The sequence below is a fragment of the Rosa rugosa genome, chromosome 5, assembly GCF_958449725.1.
Source record: "Rosa rugosa chromosome 5, drRosRugo1.1, whole genome shotgun sequence".
Classification (NCBI taxonomy): domain Eukaryota; kingdom Viridiplantae; phylum Streptophyta; class Magnoliopsida; order Rosales; family Rosaceae; genus Rosa; species Rosa rugosa.
The window spans coordinates 55,041,167-55,059,644 of NC_084824.1; the positions used below are offsets into that span (position 1 = coordinate 55,041,167).

Genomic DNA, 18,478 nt, shown 5'->3' on the forward strand with positions numbered 1-18,478 from the left:
GCGTCGATCGGCCAAAGCTCGTGGTAGGTGACGAAGCCTTTGTGTGCCGGCTTCCCACAGACGGCGCCAAATGTTAACGTTAGAATCCGGGGGGACTCTAGTTAGCATCAAAGAGAAAGAGATAGAGAGAGAGAGAGAGAAAGAGTTGACACGAGATGTATAGTGGTTCGCCTCCGCATGAGCGGGAGACTACGTCCACTTGAATGTTGTACTAGTGTGTCGAGCCTTGCGGCCCAACGAGATTACAAAAGATGTAATGGGATGAATGGTGTTTAAGTGGGAGGAGAGTTCCTTTTATAAGTGAAGGAAGCCATCTCCTTTACATTGTTTTCGATGTGGGATGAGATTATCACTATTCTAGTATAGAAAGCCTAGTTTGTGAGGGCAACTTTGCAAGGGCGGGAACGTGGCTTCCCGGCGACGGATTTGCCTCTTCCGGATACCGTGGCGTAGCCTGAACATAGGGCTACACGATGGATGTCGCGGTTGGGCCTTGCCATGTCTCGTGGACGTCCCAAAGTGGGTGTTACTTATGCTTGGTGATGATAGCAAACTAGTCTTGCTAGTGTAGGTATAAACACCTCTCTAAGAGCAACTCCTCTCCTTCTCTTTCTCTTACCGGTGATCACACTCCTAGTCCTAGTCTTCTCAGAAGCCGACTTTCAGTGCCACCAAACCCTCTGTCAACGTGCTTCGGTCCTAGTCTCCTCGGGAGCCGACGGTAGTGCTGCGACCACAACGGTTACAGAACCAGCCAAGCAAGGGTAACGCCCTAGCAACCCAGCCAAGCTAAAGTCACGCTTTAGCAAGATCTCAATACTTCCCGGTGATTTCGCTCTGCTCAATCTGCAATATTGAGTATCGACTTGTGAACAAGAAGAAACTTCAGCAAAGTCCTCGCCACGAGGCACAAAGAATCCCACGACGAGGTTGGTGCTCTCCTCTTCTACAATCGCTTGATAGAAGTCAGGTCAAGGGACACCCCCGACGACCGCACCCGAACGGTGCTGGCACGCCCGCGCAGAAAAGAGACTGTTGACCAGCTGCAACAAAATTGGAGCCAAACATATGTCACGAAAGCAGTGTAAATGTAATAGTAACCGTAACCGGTGATATGATCATCTAGGAGAGGTGATTCGCTCACCAGGAGTTCGAAAGTAACCGAGGGTATCAAAAACTCGAAAATTAGCAAACGAACTTCTAAGAACCAGAACCAATACCAGATCAAAACGAGCAACTGTCTCAGATCTAAGATCCGGAATTGAGTGGTTCCTGGATCCCAAATCTGGATCCAAATCCGGCCTGAAGCACTGAGGTTTGACAAAGCTGGCTTGACACAGATATAAGCCCAAATAAATCTACTGTGGACACCCTCGCTCCAACCCAACTCTGGACACCCGAAATGCAGGGCACCTCTCCTGAGCCGCACCGCCATGCCGCCGAGCCGCACCGCACCGCCGCTGCCATCCCCTGCCCAAGACCGGATCGAGGATCCCCTTGCAACCAAAGGGTCCAAGTACGGCGCCTCCATCCTTCACCCGAAAGGGCCGATCTCTTTGTCGATACCCATGACAGCCAGGATCGCCACTGACGTAGAGAAATCAAAAGCAGTTTCTCTAACCATCGCCGGATTTCAGTAACAACCAAAGCCGATTTGCTGTAGCCGAAGAAAGTCCGATCGTACCTCTTACCGGAAGCCTCCACTTGGTACATCCCGGATCCCACATCTGGTTTGGATCCACCAAACCACGGCACCGCCGTCCGTCACCATTTCTGAAGAGGGTGGCACAGGCACGAGGAAAACCCGAAGAGGGAGGATCCCACTGACAAACCGATGAAATAAGGATACAGCAACCGGATGGTTGGAAGGGAGAGGTACACGAGTCCAGAGAACTCGCCGGGCAATGACTGCGAACACCATTGACACAAGCCAAAGAAAACGGACGGCAAAACCCTAGGGTTAGCCGCCGCAAGGAAGAGAGAGCGAGCTCTCATTTTTTCAAAAATAAATAAGTTAGAATTTAGGATCCTTGACCAAAATTAATAAAAACTTGTAAATGAAAAATAATTTTGTGGAGGAGTATTAGGGGTAATGTTGTTGCCAAATGATTTGAGACTTTTTATTAATGTACAATACAATATAATGATGCGTTAAATTTAATTAAGTTCTTTGATTGACGGTTCAAGATAGGAAAAATATGGCGCTCTTGTGTGAAATAAGAGATGAATGTTTGGTTGGCATATTAATGGATGTCTATATATGACAGGTGTTAAAATTGGTAAATTAACATCGTTGGTTTAGTATAAATGAATGAGGATTAGAAAAGTAGGGTTCCAAGATGTTGAAATTATTATTATTATTATTATTTTAGAAGAAACGTCAATTTTATTAAAGCTAAGAGATTAAGTACATTCTCTAGAAATAATCTCCTTTAGAAAGGGAGGTGTAGAAGGAAAAACAACATTGCAAGGCCTGGCCTATTACATAATGCCCAACGAGCAAGAGAATGAGCAGCAGTATTTCCTTCCTGATACAAGTGTGAGAAAGTAAGTATGCTTTCACGAAGACATTGTTGCTGCTCCCAATTGGTCTACTTGCATTTTAGGTCATGAAGAGTTACTCTCTTCTTGCTTTTGTATTGTTTTCCTTTTGGTTATGTACAAGAGATGGGGGATGCTTCATTGGTTCGCTATTCTGTTTTTCTTTTTCTTGTACTTTACTGGTCGGACTTTGTAATTTTTTCTTGTTATTTAATAAAATTAAATAGGAGGACCAACAGTGGGCTCCCAGAGTGTGATGGACCCTTCACCTTCGGGTTTGAGAGTGGGACTTGTTCCCTACATTGTCCATCTCCGAGGAGCTAATATCACCTAATCTCTTATCTATTTAAAAAAAAAAAAAGTGAAATAATACTCAGAAAAGCAGCTTTGACATAACTAGATTTTCATTATCCAAACGATTAAAGATTTACTTTTCCAATATGCATGTCTGAGTGCTTTCTCAATATGTTAATCTAGACATAAGTTACTGAATCACATTACAATTCATTGTACAAACAGTTGGGTCAGTCTGAAATTCATTGGGTCTAACTGAAATAAACAAGCATGTTTGACAGCCTGTTATTAATTGGATAAAGGTTTTTAGTTTTTATAATTGTTGGTGAAGAGAAAAAAAAAAAAAAAAAAAAAATTATCTATTTCATACTTTTCCTGCTCTTTTTAACAGAAGTATCTAATATTCTCTCTTTTCTCTTTTCATGTTGCAGGTAGCTGAAACCTTGAAGATATAGGAATGCATAAATATTAGAAAGCAAAGTATGGCAAGTACAGTCTGATTTCTTTCTTTCTTCACTGCTTTTCTTTGTTCTACATAAATATATTCACCAACTCTTATTCCAAAAAGAAATTTGCATTATTTCTTCATTCAATTCCTCCATTCTTTAAAACTAACCATCTCTACAAATTCCTTACAGGTAATTCAATCCTCTTTGAGACTATTGTTTTCATAAATCGTACTATCTCCTTCACTCAAGAACCTATCCATCCAAGCCAGCCAGCAAAATTTAGCTAGGATTATGAATCAGTCCTGTTTGACACAAAAACCAGTTGGCTTGCAAACTGTCTCTTTTGAGCGTGTGATTGCGCGGGCGTGCCATCACTGTGGGGTGCAGTCGTCGGGGTAGTCCCTTGACCTGACTTCTTCTTCAAGCGTTGTGGACAAGGAGAGCACCAACCTCGTCACAAGGTTCTTCTCTATGCCTTCCGAGAAAGGACTTCTTGCCTTACGGATAAGGGCTTTGGTTGTGATCTCTTCGCGACACCGAATCGATACTTAGTATTGTAGACTAAGCAGAGCAATCACTGGGAAGTTTGGAGAAAGCACAGGGTTTGCTAAAGCGTGACTTTAGCTTCGCGGGGTTGCGAGGGCGTTACCCTTGCTTCGCTGGTAGTATCGGTGGCAGTAGCACTTAACAGTCGGCTCTTGGAGAGACTAGGACTGGAAGCACGGTCGCCGGGTTTCAACTAGGTTGAAAGTTTGCTCCCGGGGAGGCTTGATAATCTGAGAGATTAGTTGATTTGAGAGAGGTCATGATTTGTCCTTGAAACCTGGTATTTATACCTAGGGTTTCGACTGCTCCTTGCCATAGAAGGATTATTGATTGAAGTTTCCTATTCAATCTCCGCTACCTGACTCCCATAAGGGCTCGTTTTCCTTATGGGTTTCGGAATGGGTGAAGCTGTAACCCAATCCCAAGTAGACTTATTTTTGGGCCGCAGGTATCGGCCTACTATGCTGAATCCACTAAAGGTTCTTGCAAAAATTACTTTTGGGCTCAAACAAGTCCTACCAAAATTTAGCTGGCTGCCTTGGATATATTGGTTCTTGGCTCTAGCAGATACTACCATCTAGTATCAATGTAAGTATTGTATATACTGCATACATTTTTCTATTAGCTCCATTACAAACAAACATCAACTATAATAACATATTCAACATTATTTTCTGTCTTTTACTCATTCGATCTGCAGATGGCCAAGACCTGTCTTTTACCCAAAAACATAGGTTCTGTTGCATCTGTCGAGCATAACAAGAAGACAGTGCTTCAACATGTAACCTGTAATCAGTATAATAGAATAAGTATCCATTGTTCAGTATAATAAGTTCAGTTGAGTTATGGAATTATTTATATGATTTTCTTTCAGTTTTCGACTTTCAAAAGTTGATTGTTGTTATGCTTATTGTGTGATTTTTCTCGGGTGATGAAATGACGACGATCATATGGACAGCAATCAAACAAAAAGTATGAAGATTCGTTCTTTCCAGTGTGAACTTCGTTTCTGCTATGGTTTGGTGTAGAATTTTGATTTGAATTCAAGGGAAATTTTTTGTGTTTTGCTATAATTTTGTTTGTTTATTTGATTTTATTATGGTTGTTTCTTGATCACAGAAAATTAAAGTTTGCTCAATCTGAACAATCTTAATCTGCAAAGAAATTATGCTGCTAAAAAGCATAAAATAGAAATAAGGTATCAATCAGTCTCTTGCTTTTTCTCCTTTTTGTATAAACAATTTCAAATCAAACATGTGTCTGCTATTTCGTTTAGCATTATCATTTAGCATTTGTCTGCTATTTCTTGCATCAATATATCCATGTGTCTCACTCAAACTGTCTCATTATTTAAGCCGAAAGTAAGGCATAGTTTATGCTCCAAAAAAGTCGGAGCGATTCCGAAACCTAAACCTAGGTTTCGTGAGCAGTGCGGCGGCGTCCCTTGGCTCCGATCTGCAGCAGGGCGCTCCGGCGTCGTTTTCCAGACCAAGGAGGACGAGCTTCGATCTCGGGTTGCGTTGTGGTCGAGCCCGGTTTTGGTTCTTTCGGGCTGCGTTGTGGTAGACGACCGTGGTAGGCATCAGGCTTCTGGGGGAGGCTCTTCCTGCATCATCGGTTTCCAGTCGGAGTGAATAGGCGTCGGGACTAGAAGAAGAGATCGGTCGTGGTTTCGGGACTAGAGGAGGAGCGAGATCGGAGCTTTCCTGCTAGAGATCGGCGTTCGGATCGGCGGCTAGCATAGGCTTTGGTGGGTGGCGAGATGGCTGCCACGGTCTCCTGCCTGGGGAGGCCACCGGACTGATTTGGCGCTAGCGGGCGACTTCTCGGAAGGGCCAGATTCGACGGCTGGGTGTGAGGTACGTAGGGTGTGGGTAGTGGGCCTTGGGCCTCTGCCTTTCTGGGCGGCAGGGATGCAGTCTAGAGACTTGGGTCTATAGCCCAATTCCCCCTATTTTCTCACACTTGGGTCGGGTTTGGGCTTTTTGGGATGGTCTGTCCTGCTTTTTGTCCTGCATCTGTCCTAGAATGTTGCTGTGGGTGTGTTGAATGTCGCGACGTACACCAAAAGGGTCTTAGGCGTCAAGATGTTCAGGACATTGGTTTCATTTTTGGGCAGTGTAGGATTAGGGAGTTTTTTTTCAATTCTGCATTTTCTTTTTCAGCAGTTCCTTTAGGATTTTAGTTTTCAAGTATGGATTTCTTTTGGATTTAGTACTCTTCGTGAGCTTGCATTGTAATATGAGGGGTGCTTGTACCCTTCATGCTTGACCGAGTGAGGTCGTCATGATTTCGATCAATGGATTAGTCTTCCGTTGCCCTCAAAAAAAAAAATATATCCATGTGTCTCATTTCTCAAGTACGAAATCGTTTAAGAATAGTTTCTGTGCAGCTTCTGATATATATTGCATCAATACTATAAACTCTCAGTATATAAAATCGTGCTAATGCTCATTCTTTAAATAAGGTCAAATACTTCATATTGTGCTTCAGGTTTAATTCATTCATTATCAATCTATTTTAATTCCTGAGAACATCTACATTCAACAATTTTATAAGAACTGGTTGCTTTGACACAGTTTATAATAACAATATTGCATTCAATATATAAGTATACATTGACGCTCATTGGTATGTCTTAATCTGGTATTAGAGATTCATTGTATAGAATATTTGATTATTTGTCAGAATTCAAATACTATGTTTTCAGATTATGAACAAATGGTAATCTAATCTAGCTATGTAGTCCAAGTATTAGTAGGTAATTTGATCACTTATCTAGCTATGGATGAACATTTACTGCATTGTTTGTCAACTTTTGAATCTATGGTTGATTGCTTGAAATTGAGTGTAAGTTTTAGCTTTTGTTTGATATTGATAAATTGCATTTCTATAAATATGTAAACATTCAGTTTTCAAGAGGTTTCTTCTGTATGATTGAGATATCTTCTGTATGTAAATGAAACGAAAATCTGGAGAAAACCGAGATGCAGTTATGAATATGACATTGTTTGTGTTTGGTCGATAATAATGTACTTTTGTGGCTTCTGTATCAGGGCATTGAAAAGAGGAACTGATCGATAAAATTAGAGAGCAAGTTAATGGTGGTCGAGATGAGAAGAAGAAATTAGAGAATGCGACGGAGGTAATCGTTGATATGAATTAGGATAACTTAAAGGAAGATAGTGTGTTTCAAGGTGTTCGACTCTAAGAAGAAGATTGTTGAAAGTGTTAATCTCTTGAAATTTAGCTAACGATTCCATTGGAACACCCTATCTTCCTCCAAGTTATCCTCATTCAGATCAACGATCACCTCCGTCCCATTCTCTCTAATTTCTTCTTCTCATCTCCACCACTATTGTTCTCATATATCATACTATCTCCTAGAGTCAAGAACCGATCCATCCAAGCCAACCACCAAAATTTAACTAGGATTATGAATGAGTCCTACCAAAATTTGGCTGGCTGCCTTTAATGGATATGTTCTTCGCTCTAGGAGATACTACCATTTATGAAAACAACAAAAAACGTGAATTCTATCAATGTAAGTATTGTATATGCCACACATTTTTCTATTACCTACATTGCAACCAAACATCAATTACATTAGCATATTAAACATTATTTCCCATGTTCTACTCATTCTGCAGGCCATTCTTACAGTTCTGATCATGCTCCACAAACCAGATTCCAGACCTCTCTTTGCAACCAAAGTAAGATGACAACCGCACCTGAAGCTAGATACAACAAAAAATTTCATACCAGTCCAAATGTACAAACCAAACCAAACCCTTTGCACTATATAACATTACAAGCAATAATATTCTTATGTATAGAAACAATTACTTTTCTAAGTAATTAATCGATAATAGTAAATCCCGCAGCAAAGTGCGGGCTGTAGAGGTGGCAAACGAGCCACTAAGCACGAACCCGACACGTTTAAAAGCGGCCTGGCACGACCCGAGCACGTTAGAATAACGGGTTGGGCTGGGCCTAGAAATATTGGCCCGACCCAGCCCGATCTCGTTATAGGCCCGGCACGGCCCGAGCACGAAGTATACAATGATGAGATTTGAATATTAGACCTCTTTATTCAAAATCTCATGAGAATTCCACCAATGCTATTTCATTAATGTTGTCAAAATAGTGAAATGAAACATTATTATATCCTTGTTTTTACAGAAGTATTTTTTCTAAATATTAAATATATGTTTATTAATAAAGACTAATCTCACAATAATACAACTATAGAATGAAGAAAAAAATGATACTAAATCTTTATTTTATAATTTTATTAATAAAGATTAATCTCACAATAGTATACTAAAAAACAATATATTTTTGAGTTATTTTTTTTTCTTTCTTTCTTATAGTGGAACATAAAAAATTATTAGAAAACTAATCTTAAAAAGCTAAGATTTAGAAAAATATTGTAGTGTTGTAGAGAAACTGAATTTGAGAGAAATTTTCTGTCCATCCTCATTGATAATAGGGGCCTCTTTATATAGAGGATTACAATTCATAGAATCTCAATCGTACAAGGAAAGTAATCGTACATTGAATAGGAATCTAGATCCTTCTAATTTAACCCTATTACCACTAACTCAAGTAATCTAGAGTTTGGGCCAAACACAAATAGAGATATCCTTAAACACTCCCCCTTGTGTTGTCCAAACGCGGTGCTTCTCTCGTTGCCTCGTTAAAAACCTTGCCGAGTAACAAAAACCCAGTGGGACAAAAATAACCTCGGTCGAAGGGGAAAAAGAGCACAACACACCCGTCACGTTTCGAGGTGAACATGTAGACATCTCCCCCTGATGTCTGCGCCTCCCCCTGATGACTACGATCATGGGAGTTCAGATAATTTCCGCAAGCCAATTCTTGCCACATGTTTCTCGAACGTGGATTTGGGCAATGACTTAGTAAACAAGTCTGCCGCATTGTCCTCAGATCGAACCTGGTTCACTTTGATCTTGAGGAGCTTCTGTTGTTGCTGATTGTAGAAGAATTTGGGCAATATATGCTTGGTGTTGTCGTCTTTGATGTAGCCTTGCTTCATTTGTTCAATACAAGCAGCGTTATCCTCATAAATGCTCGTTGGCTCATCTGTGGTAGACTTCAAACCACAATTGCTTCGAACATGCGTAACTATGGACCGAAGCCATATACATTCACGAACTGCTTCGTGAAGAGCAATAATCTCTGCATGATTCGAAGAGGTAGCGACAAAGGTCTGCTTTGTAGACCTCCAAGATATCGCGGTCTTTCCCATGGTGAAAACATAACCAGTTTGGGAGGTAACCTTTGTGTGGGTCAGAGAGGTAACCAGCATCAGCAAAACCTTCCAAAACACTTATATCGTTTTGGGATGGGGAGAGGGAACGCAATCCACCATATGTGGCGTCCCCGACACTTGATGGGTCCGAATCCATCTTCTCTCTGTAGGGATAGAACAAGCCCATATCAATCGTACCACTTAGGTATCGAAAGATATCTTTAACACCAGTCCAATGGCGTCGTGTTGGTACAGAGCTATATCTAGCTAGCAAGTTCACAGCGAATGAGATATCCGGTCTTGTGCATTGTGCTAAGTACAATAATGCGCCTATTGCACTTAGGTAGGGCACTTCTGCCTCTAGCACTTCTTCATCGTCATCTTTTGGACGAAATTGATCCTTCCTTGGATCAAGACTACGGATGACCATTGGGGTGCTTGAAGGCTTAATCTTGTCAGTGTTGAAACGCCTAAGCATCTTTTGGGTATAAGCTGATTGATGAATCAGGATACCATCTCTACGGTGCTCAAGTTCTAAACCGAGGCAAAACCGTGTTTTCCCAAGATCTTTCATCTCAAACTCGGATTTCAAGTGTTCAGCGGTTTCCCCTAACTCTTTAAGGGTGCCAATTATGTTCATGTCATCGACATAAACCGCTACTATTGCAAATCCGGAACTTGTCCTTTTTATGAACACACATGGGCATAGTTCATTGTTGACATATCCCTTTCCAATCAAGTAGTCACTTAGACGGTTATACCACATCCGTCCGGATTGTTTCAATCCATATAGTGAGCGTTTCAATCTAATCGCAAACGCGCTCCGTGGTTTAGAGCCACTTGATTTGGGTAACTGAATTCCATCTGGAATCTTCATGTATATCTCTGTATCTAGATCCCCATATAGATACGCAGTAACCACATCCATAAGCTGCATGTTCAGTTTTTCGGAAACTACCAAACTGACAAGGTAGCGGAACGTTATGACGTCCATTACGGGAGAATAGGTCTCCTCGTAGTCGATTCCAGGGCATTGTGAGAAACCTTGCGCCACAAGGCGAGCTTTGTACCTTACAATCTCGTTTTTCTCATTACGCTTTCTAACGAATACCCATTTGTGACCAACTGGTTTGGTGTTGGGCGGTGTTGGCACAACATTGCCAAATACCTTTCTTTTCGCTAGAGAATCAAGTTCTGCCTGGATCGCATCTTTCCATTTTGGCCAATCAACTCTACGTTGGCATTCATCAACGGAGCGTGGTTCGATGTCATCGGTCTCAATAATCTCACGCACCACTGAATACGTGAATACATCATCAATGATGATGGAGTTTCTTTCCCACGTCCCATGTACACTAGTGTAATTAACAGAGATCTCTACGTTCTCAGGGATAGGTTCTGACATTGAGGCGTCCCCCAATGATGTCTCTTGGACATAACCATAATCCGGAACATTCTCATGGGACGGATTTTGAGTATCGATGATCAAAGGATTTGTTTGTGCCTCATTCGCTCTCTTTCTAGGGCGAGTATCCTTCGAACCAATTGGTCTACCGCGCTTCCTTGCGGGACCTGCGGCCATAGATGCCACATCATTGCCATGTTGGGCAATGGCGCCATCTCCTGGTGTCACAGGAGAGGCGTGATGTCCAGTATTTGGGACATCGATCCTTGCAGGCACGTTTGCAGCAGGTATGTGTGATCTCGTCACTTTGGCAACATCAGAAAACGCATCAGGCAGAGTGTCTGCTACGTTCTGGAGCTCGATTATTCTTCGCACTTCAAGTTCGGACTGTGCGGTATGGGGATCGAGATGAGACATAGTGGGGACAGACCACGACAATTCCTGTCGTTCCTGTTGAACATATGTGTTCTTATCTCCCCCTAACGATGGGAAGACGGTCTCATCAAAGTGACAATCCGCAAATCTAGCGGTAAAGAGATCGCCTGTCAAGGGTTCAAGGTAGCGGACGATCGTTGGAGATTCATATCCAACATAAATGCCCATTCGTCGTTGTGGACCCATCTTAGTACGCTGTGGCGGCGTAATAGGCACATAAATGGCACACCCAAAAATGCGTAAGTGCAAGATATCAGGCTCGTACCCAGTCACTAGCTGTAACGCAGAGTAAGATTGGGTGGCAGTGGGTCGTAGACGAATTAGCGTCGCTGCATGCAATATTGCATATCCCCAAGCAGAAACAGGGAGATTGGTGCGCATAACCAATGTCCGTGCTATCATCTGCAGTCGTTTGATAGCGGCTTCTGCGAGACCATTTTGGGTATGAACATGGGGAACTGGATGCTCTACATCAATCCCGAGTGACATGCAATAGTCATCGAATGTTTTCGATGTAAACTCCCCAGCATTATCAAGTCGAATTGACTTAATAGGATGGTTAGGGTAGTGAGCCCGTAGACGAATAATCTGGGCGAGGAGTTTAGCATAAGCAGCATTTCGAGTGGACAACAACGCGACATGTGACCAGCGTGTCGACGCATCAACCAATACCATAAAGTATTTAAAAGGTCCGCATGATGGTTGAATTGGTCCACAGATATCCCCTTGGATTCTCTGTAAGAACGGAATGAGTATTTTGGGATCCTTTGCGTAGGACGGTCTCGGTCCTAATTTCCCGAAGGAACAGGCTTTGCAGAAAGAGCGAGGGGCCGTAGAAGCAACCAATGAGGATTTTGGTTGGGCCTGAGCGTTTGTAGCGCTATTAGAAGCAAAGTGTGTGACTACATCTCCCATTATGGCGTTAGAGCCATGGAAATTGGTGTGTGTGGCGTCACGGCCACTAGGAGGAACAACCATGGCGTCATGCTCATGGTTGGCGCCATTAATGGCGTCATCACATGGGACTTGGGCGGCCCTATGGCGCCCCAAGACGGCTGCAGCTCCAGATGCTGCAATTGTTGCGGTCTTGCTAAGTCCTGGAATCAATTTTCGATTCTTGCTTCTTCTCACTTTGAAGAATGGATATCCGTGTGAAGTCTTTAGTATACGGAGCATCATCTCTCGACCAGGATGTCCTAGTCGGTCATGCCAAAGCCAATATGTGTCTGAATCCAAGAGATCTTCTCTTATGACATTATTGGATTCAATAGGTCGAATTGTAGTGACATAAAGTCCACTAGATTGACACATAAGCTTCTCTAAGATGCGCTTTCTTCCGCAATCATTAGAGGTAATGCAAAGGAATTCTATTCCGTTCTCACTATGCGTTTCCGCATGGAATCCGTTGGCTCTAATATCTATAAAGCTCAATAAGGTTCGATTTGCCTTAGGAGCGTAGAGAGCTTCAGTGACTTTAATCAAGGTGCCATTAGGCAAAAGGAAATGGGCCATTCCATGTCCTTGAACTAAACCTGATGGCCCAGCCATCGTAGTCACAGATGAATATGTAGGCAACATCTCCAAGAATAATTGCCTATGTCGTAGAATGGTATGCGTAGTCGCACTATCCGCAAGACATTGAAGTTCATCCATTCCTAAAAGAAAAGCTCGTAATTAAAAAGGAGTCATAAAGAAAAGAACTCAACTTTTATTAATAAGCCAAACGGAATTACATCATCGTTTCTTTAACCAATATGGCAATTGCCTACATCTCTTGGAAAATAAAAAGACTTAATCAAAATCGCCAGTTTCTGGGTCTTGATCCTTGTAGTCTTCCACCCTTAGATCGAGATCTCCATCTTGATCTTCTTGTTCCATGTAATTTGCCTCCCTTGCTTCACAATACATCTTGTATGCGTTTGCAACATTTTGGGATGCTTTACACGCCCTTGCCCAATGTCCTGGCAGTCCACATCTGAGACAAGCATCTTTACTGTCAGATTCCCTTGATCGAGGCGCTTTAGGAGCGCTTTGAGGGCGGTTATATCCTTTTGTGGCGTCACCACCATAACCGGAGGCTTGGCCTCTCTCTCTCTTCACATGTTTACCTCCACGGTTCCGTGCACGCCTATCTTGACGGTTTCCTTCCTCTTTAGGGCGAGAATATGGACCAGAACGTCCAGAAATATCCCTATTCTTAGGGTTTCGCTCCTTGCGTCCTCCCTTGGAGGCGCGACTATAATTAGACTCCGGAATTGACTTGGTTCCCACGGGTCTAGAGTTATAGTTCTTCACAAGTATGTTGTCGTGCTTTTCAGCTACGTTCAAGGCACCAATTAGCTCATGAAACCTTATGATGCGTCTAGCATTGACATCAATCCGATAGTTTTTGGCTATCATCAATGCAGAGACGGGGAAGGTGGAGAGAGTCTTCTCGATTAACATCGTATCAGTGATGTTCTGTCCACAGAATTCCATCAAAGATTTGATACAAAGAGCTTCCGAATTGTAGTCAAGTACAGACTTGAAATCACAGAAGCGGAGGCTAGACCATCTCACTTCTAAGTCTGGAAGCAGGGAATCACGGACGTTGCCAAAACGCTGCTCGAGTTCTACCCATAGTCTTCTTGGGTCTTCCTCATTGAGGTACTCATTTTGGAGCGCGTCATTCATGTGCCTTGTCATGAGGATGATGGCTTTAGCTTCATTCGCCTCTCTCGTAGCTCTATTTGCTTCAAAAGCAGCAGCTTGTTGAGGAGTACGCACGTCCTGACTTGGCTCTTGGATCGTACTCAGGATCCCATCAGCCTTAAGATGCTGGCGCACATCACGGACCCACTTGTGGTATCCAGCGCCTGTTGTCTCTAGTGGAGCGAAGCTCAACTTGTTCAGGTTACTCATCCTGAAAAACAACAAGAAAATAGGGTTAGTTTTGGAGCGAAGAAGGATACCACGAAAAACTATAAAATTTCTGAGCGTAGTTGCTTCCAAGAAATTAGGGATTTTCTGAGCGTAGTCGCTTCCAAGAAAATCCGATTCCAAGAGGGGTTTTTGGATTAGATCGAAACGACGATGTATGTGGTCGATCGTTTTCTTCTCAACAAACTCTAAGTTTGGAGGACTCTACAAGCTCCAAGCTTGGAGTGAGCACGAATCCCCACAGTTCGGCTATTGGTCTCCCCTATGAAGAAGAAAAGGGGGGTAGAAGAAGGGATATTGGAAGTCCCCGAGAAAAAGAAGAAGAAATTGAAAAACTTCAAAAACGGGAACTTTTAGAAAAGTTTACCTTGAAAAGATGCCGAAATTCTTGACCGGAAAAGATGTTGGTTGGGCTGTGCAGTGATACTGCAGGGTCGCTGCGAGGATGTCGCGAGGACGCTACGGAGATGCCGCGAGGACTGTTTCGGGGCCACTGCGGGGATGCGACTGTTGCGGGGATGTCGCGAGGACAGTTGCGGGGCCACTGCGGGGATGCGACTGCTGTGGGGATGTCGCGAGGCCGCAAGGACAATTGCGGGGATGCTGTGGAGATGCCGCGAGGCCGCTGGTGAGTCGCGGTCGCGAGAGCAGGCGAGCGCGCGCGAAGGTAGAAGGCAAGCAGTGCTTGCGAGCGCTACAGGGGCAGCGAGGCTAACCTGGTAGGGTTAGCGATGAGTTGCGACGCGGGGGCTGCGGGGGCAGTAGTAGCGCAGGCAAGGCAAATCTGGTGAAGCTTGATCAATTTCTGGGGTTTTGGTTTCTAAAGCTAGGGTTAGGGCTTGTGCTGATAACGTGTTGTAGAGAAACTGAATTTGAGAGAAATTTTTTGTCCATCCTCATTGATAATAGGGGCCTCTTTATATAGAGGATTACAATTCATAGAATCTCAATCGTACAAGGAAAGTAATCGTACATTGAATAGGAATCTAGATCCTTCTAATTTAACCCTATTACCACTAACTCAAGTAACTTAGAGTTTGGGCCAAACACAAATAGAGATATCCTTAAACATGTAGAACTTTATTTAATTTAATGTTCTAAGTAGTTAAATAAAATTAATTTTATTTACTCAAATTAAAATTTTAAAATCGTGTTTTATAATGGATAGGCACGAGCACGGCCCGTTTATTGATCCGGCAAGATATGAACTTGGACCATGAGCCAGACCAGACTTAATGTTTAAGTAAATAGGCCGGCACGTGCCTCGCACGATAATAAATGAGCGGCCCGTTTGCCACCTCTAATTACTAGAAAAATAAAAACAACCAAACCTTTGTACCAAATCACTCGGCTCATCACCAACCCATGCTCGCACTCTTGAATGTAGCCTACCCACCAGGGCACAACCATTTCCATCCACCTACTTCCAAAACTAACACCCTTTTCTCTCTCTCTCCTCATTATTTACTCTCTCTACCCTTTGCTTGGCAGCATTAACACTCCAACCTTCTTATTGACGGATCGATCTACATTGGTTTTGGAGCATACAACGTTTCCACCCAGGTTGCATCGGAGATTTCAAGAAAAGCAAAATGGGTGGCGATGGAAAGGTCTTCACTTTGGCTCAGGTCTCCGACCACAACACCCCGAAAGACTGCTGGCTAATCATCAATGGCAAGGTTCTCACTTTTCCCATTTTTCAACATAAAGCTCTCTCCTTTTTCTTTATTCTTGTCCGACCCAACTGAATCTGAAACAAGGAAAGGGAAATTTGAAGGCTTTGCATGTTGGGTTTGACCATTCATATGATCAAGTTTGACAATTGAGACATTATGGATCTTGTTTGCTTTTGATCTTTGTTCTTGAAGGTTTTGTTGTGGTGCATGTTAATGTTCATGGGCATAAGCCAACCCACAAATTTGTGTTAATCTGATAGCTCAAGCTTTAGCTTTTTTTGATATATTACTGGAGTGAATTGTCAATCATTGGTTGTTACTGCGAATTTTGCAGATAGATAACTTAGATTATTAACATATGTTGAAGTAGATAGCTCAGATTAGTGTTCATGCTCATAGCTTGTCAGTAGCTTGATTCTGAAAAGAGTAACCGACACAATTGGTATGATGTTTATACCTTGATCTCTAAATGGGTCAGTTCCAATCAAACCCTTTAGCATTGATTTATAAGGATAGATGTCCTCCTTGGATCTTAGATGTTGCTTCTAGCAATATCAATGCCTATATTGTCACTTTAGTTAAGTTGTCAATTTTGTTCCGTCTTCTTAAGCTTTGTGATTTGGCTAGAGATATCTCGTCCCTCTTTTGAACTCTGCAATTGTATTCGTAAACTCTGTACTTTGACATGTTATTGTAGTCCATGTTAAGCGATGAGACTCCCTCTTTAGTGATGGACTGAGTAAAAAGATTACTAAGATGACAATATTTCAGATCATCTTGTTTTGTTAAATTTCACAAAAGAGAATTAAATCAGAAGAGAGTGCGGTCCATTATTTTTCAGAACATCTGGTTGGGTTCAATAATGAGATTCCATAATAGTTTGACTCACTAAATAGAATCAATCTGAAGAGCTCTTTGATCATAATATTGACATCATCCCATCAACCAATTTTACTTGTCTGATAAAAAGCACTGAAAAATAGTCTTCTTCTTAATATATTTCTGCTGTTTTACATAACTGGAAAATGTTAATTTTCAAGAAGTCATTGCTTTCCTTCTATGGTTTGTGAACATGGTCATAGGGTGTTGGACTTTAAAATAGTAAAGATAACATTCAATATTTTTTGTTTGTCTTTTCCTTGTAATACAAGATGGATGCCATAAACGTGGTGTTTAAAGATCTAAGCCAAAAAGATGTTACTATTCTTCAAAAGTATTAATAACTATAAGTAATGCTCGTTAGCTTCTTTTGAGTTTTGATTATGTTCTCTACAAGGTTATTCTGGTTTAAATCTAATCATTACTTAAACAATTCCAATTCCAGCTTAGTTGTATTATTTCACTTTGCATTTAGCTGTTCTAGGTTGGGGTGAAGATGAGCATTCAACATAGATCTTAACGGCCTTTTGATTTCTTGCAAAGCTTTGTATTTGCTTTGGAGTTTTCCTTTGTATCATGATGTTATCAATAATATTTATGGATTCATTAAACTAACTACAAAACAGTACTATATTTGTTGCCTTTATCATCAAGCCAGTTTATTTGTATCGTACGCTTAACTGCCCAAAAGTGCATCTCCAGGAAATAGATGTTTAATTTAAGTCTTGAACAGCTTGAAACAACTTCGCTAAACACTAACCTATATTATGTAGCGCTGTTCATGTTTTCCAGCATCAAAAGCTGGTCTGCTACCTTTTAGCTGCCAATTATATCATGTTCTTATTGCCAAATTATTTCTTGGATCAGGTTTATGATGTGACCAAGTTCTTGGATGACCATCCTGGTGGTGATGATGTTTTGTTGTCAGCAACAGGTACGTAGTTGACTGAGATATCTTCCAGAATGAAATTTTGACTTTTATCTCAAATTAGCAAGCAAGTGAACAATTTAGTTGAATATTTGATTATCTTGCTGAATTATCTTTAATCAATTGGATGATTAAATTGCTTATAATGTAGTATCTCTATAATTATCATGCTGTAATTCCGGGACTGCTTCAAATGAGTCCATAAAAAGGGTGTGACCTTAATGGACTAAGTTGTTTTGTGAGACCCTTAAATGAGGAACAGTATTTCCAATTATAAATCAAGTGTGAATGGCTTTGATGCATTTCACTCTCTTTGCATCTCAGTTATTAATGAATAAGTAGTGTGACATCCCTCAATGTTGTTGATCCCGTTGACTTCGCCATTCTATTAACATGATCTACAGTCTGCGATGATCTGATGTCTGTATTTCCCAACTGAAATTGGTGTGCATGGGTGCATGCATATGCACGCATGTTATATGTGTACATGTTTTTTCTAGTCTCTATGCTCATCTATAGATACAAGAGCTAATTCATGTTTTTATGTGGCAATTCAGGGAAGGATGCAACTGATGATTTCGAAGACGTGGGTCACAGTGATAATGCCAGAGACATGTTGAAGGACTTCTATGTGGGAGAGATCGATGCCTCTACTATCCCCAAGAAGACCACATACACTCCTCCCAAGCAGCCTCAATACAATCAAGACAAGACTTCAGAGTTCATCATCAAACTTCTCCAGTTCCTTGTTCCCATTGCCATATTGGGTTTGGCTTTTGGTATCCGCCTTTACGCCAAGTCCTCTTAAGACTCTAGTCCTCTAGATTATGTTATTGTGTCAGTTAATTAAAATTATTAGACAAATGCTGTTGTGATGACTCACATATTTACTACTTGATTAGGTTTGCAATCCAAGACTTGCTTTGTTGTCTCTCTTTGTTTTCTTGCATTTGGATTATTCTTTTACTGGAATTCTTTGCCTGTCTTATCACCTCCTTGTTTGCAGTTATTTACCTCCCCTAGTCCATCATGTTTCAATCAGTTAATACAACTAATAGTAAAACTAAACCGGTGCACTATGTACCTTTTTCTTTCTTCATTGAGTTAGAAGGAAATGGAGAACTCGAACTC

At 41.7% G+C, this 18,478-nt stretch overlaps 1 protein-coding gene across 1 annotated transcript; it reads left to right on the plus strand.

Moving 5' to 3' along the window:
* Positions 1–15,231: 15,231 nt before the first annotated feature.
* On the plus strand, positions 15,232–18,282 carry LOC133712373 (cytochrome b5). The gene is made up of 3 exons (XM_062138482.1): positions 15,232–15,543; positions 17,287–17,353; positions 17,905–18,282. Exons 1-3 carry the CDS (start codon positions 15,457–15,459, stop codon positions 18,153–18,155), a joined length of 405 nt encoding a protein of 134 aa, XP_061994466.1. The 5' UTR covers positions 15,232–15,456; the 3' UTR covers positions 18,156–18,282.
* Positions 18,283–18,478: the final 196 nt, after the last annotated feature.

What these genes read in the sequence shown, in the direction of transcription:
- LOC133712373 (XM_062138482.1), top strand. Translation starts at nt 15,457, where the DNA reads ATGGGTGGCGATGGAAAGGTCTTCACTTTGGCTCAGGTCTCCGACCAC. An exon ending in GGCTAATCATCAATGGCAAG is followed by an intron (nt 15,544 to 17,286) that starts GTTCTCACTTTT and finishes TTCTTGGATCAG; the next exon opens with GTTTATGATGTGACCAAGTT. An exon ending in TGTTTTGTTGTCAGCAACAG is followed by an intron (nt 17,354 to 17,904) that starts GTACGTAGTTGA and finishes GTGGCAATTCAG; the next exon opens with GGAAGGATGCAACTGATGAT.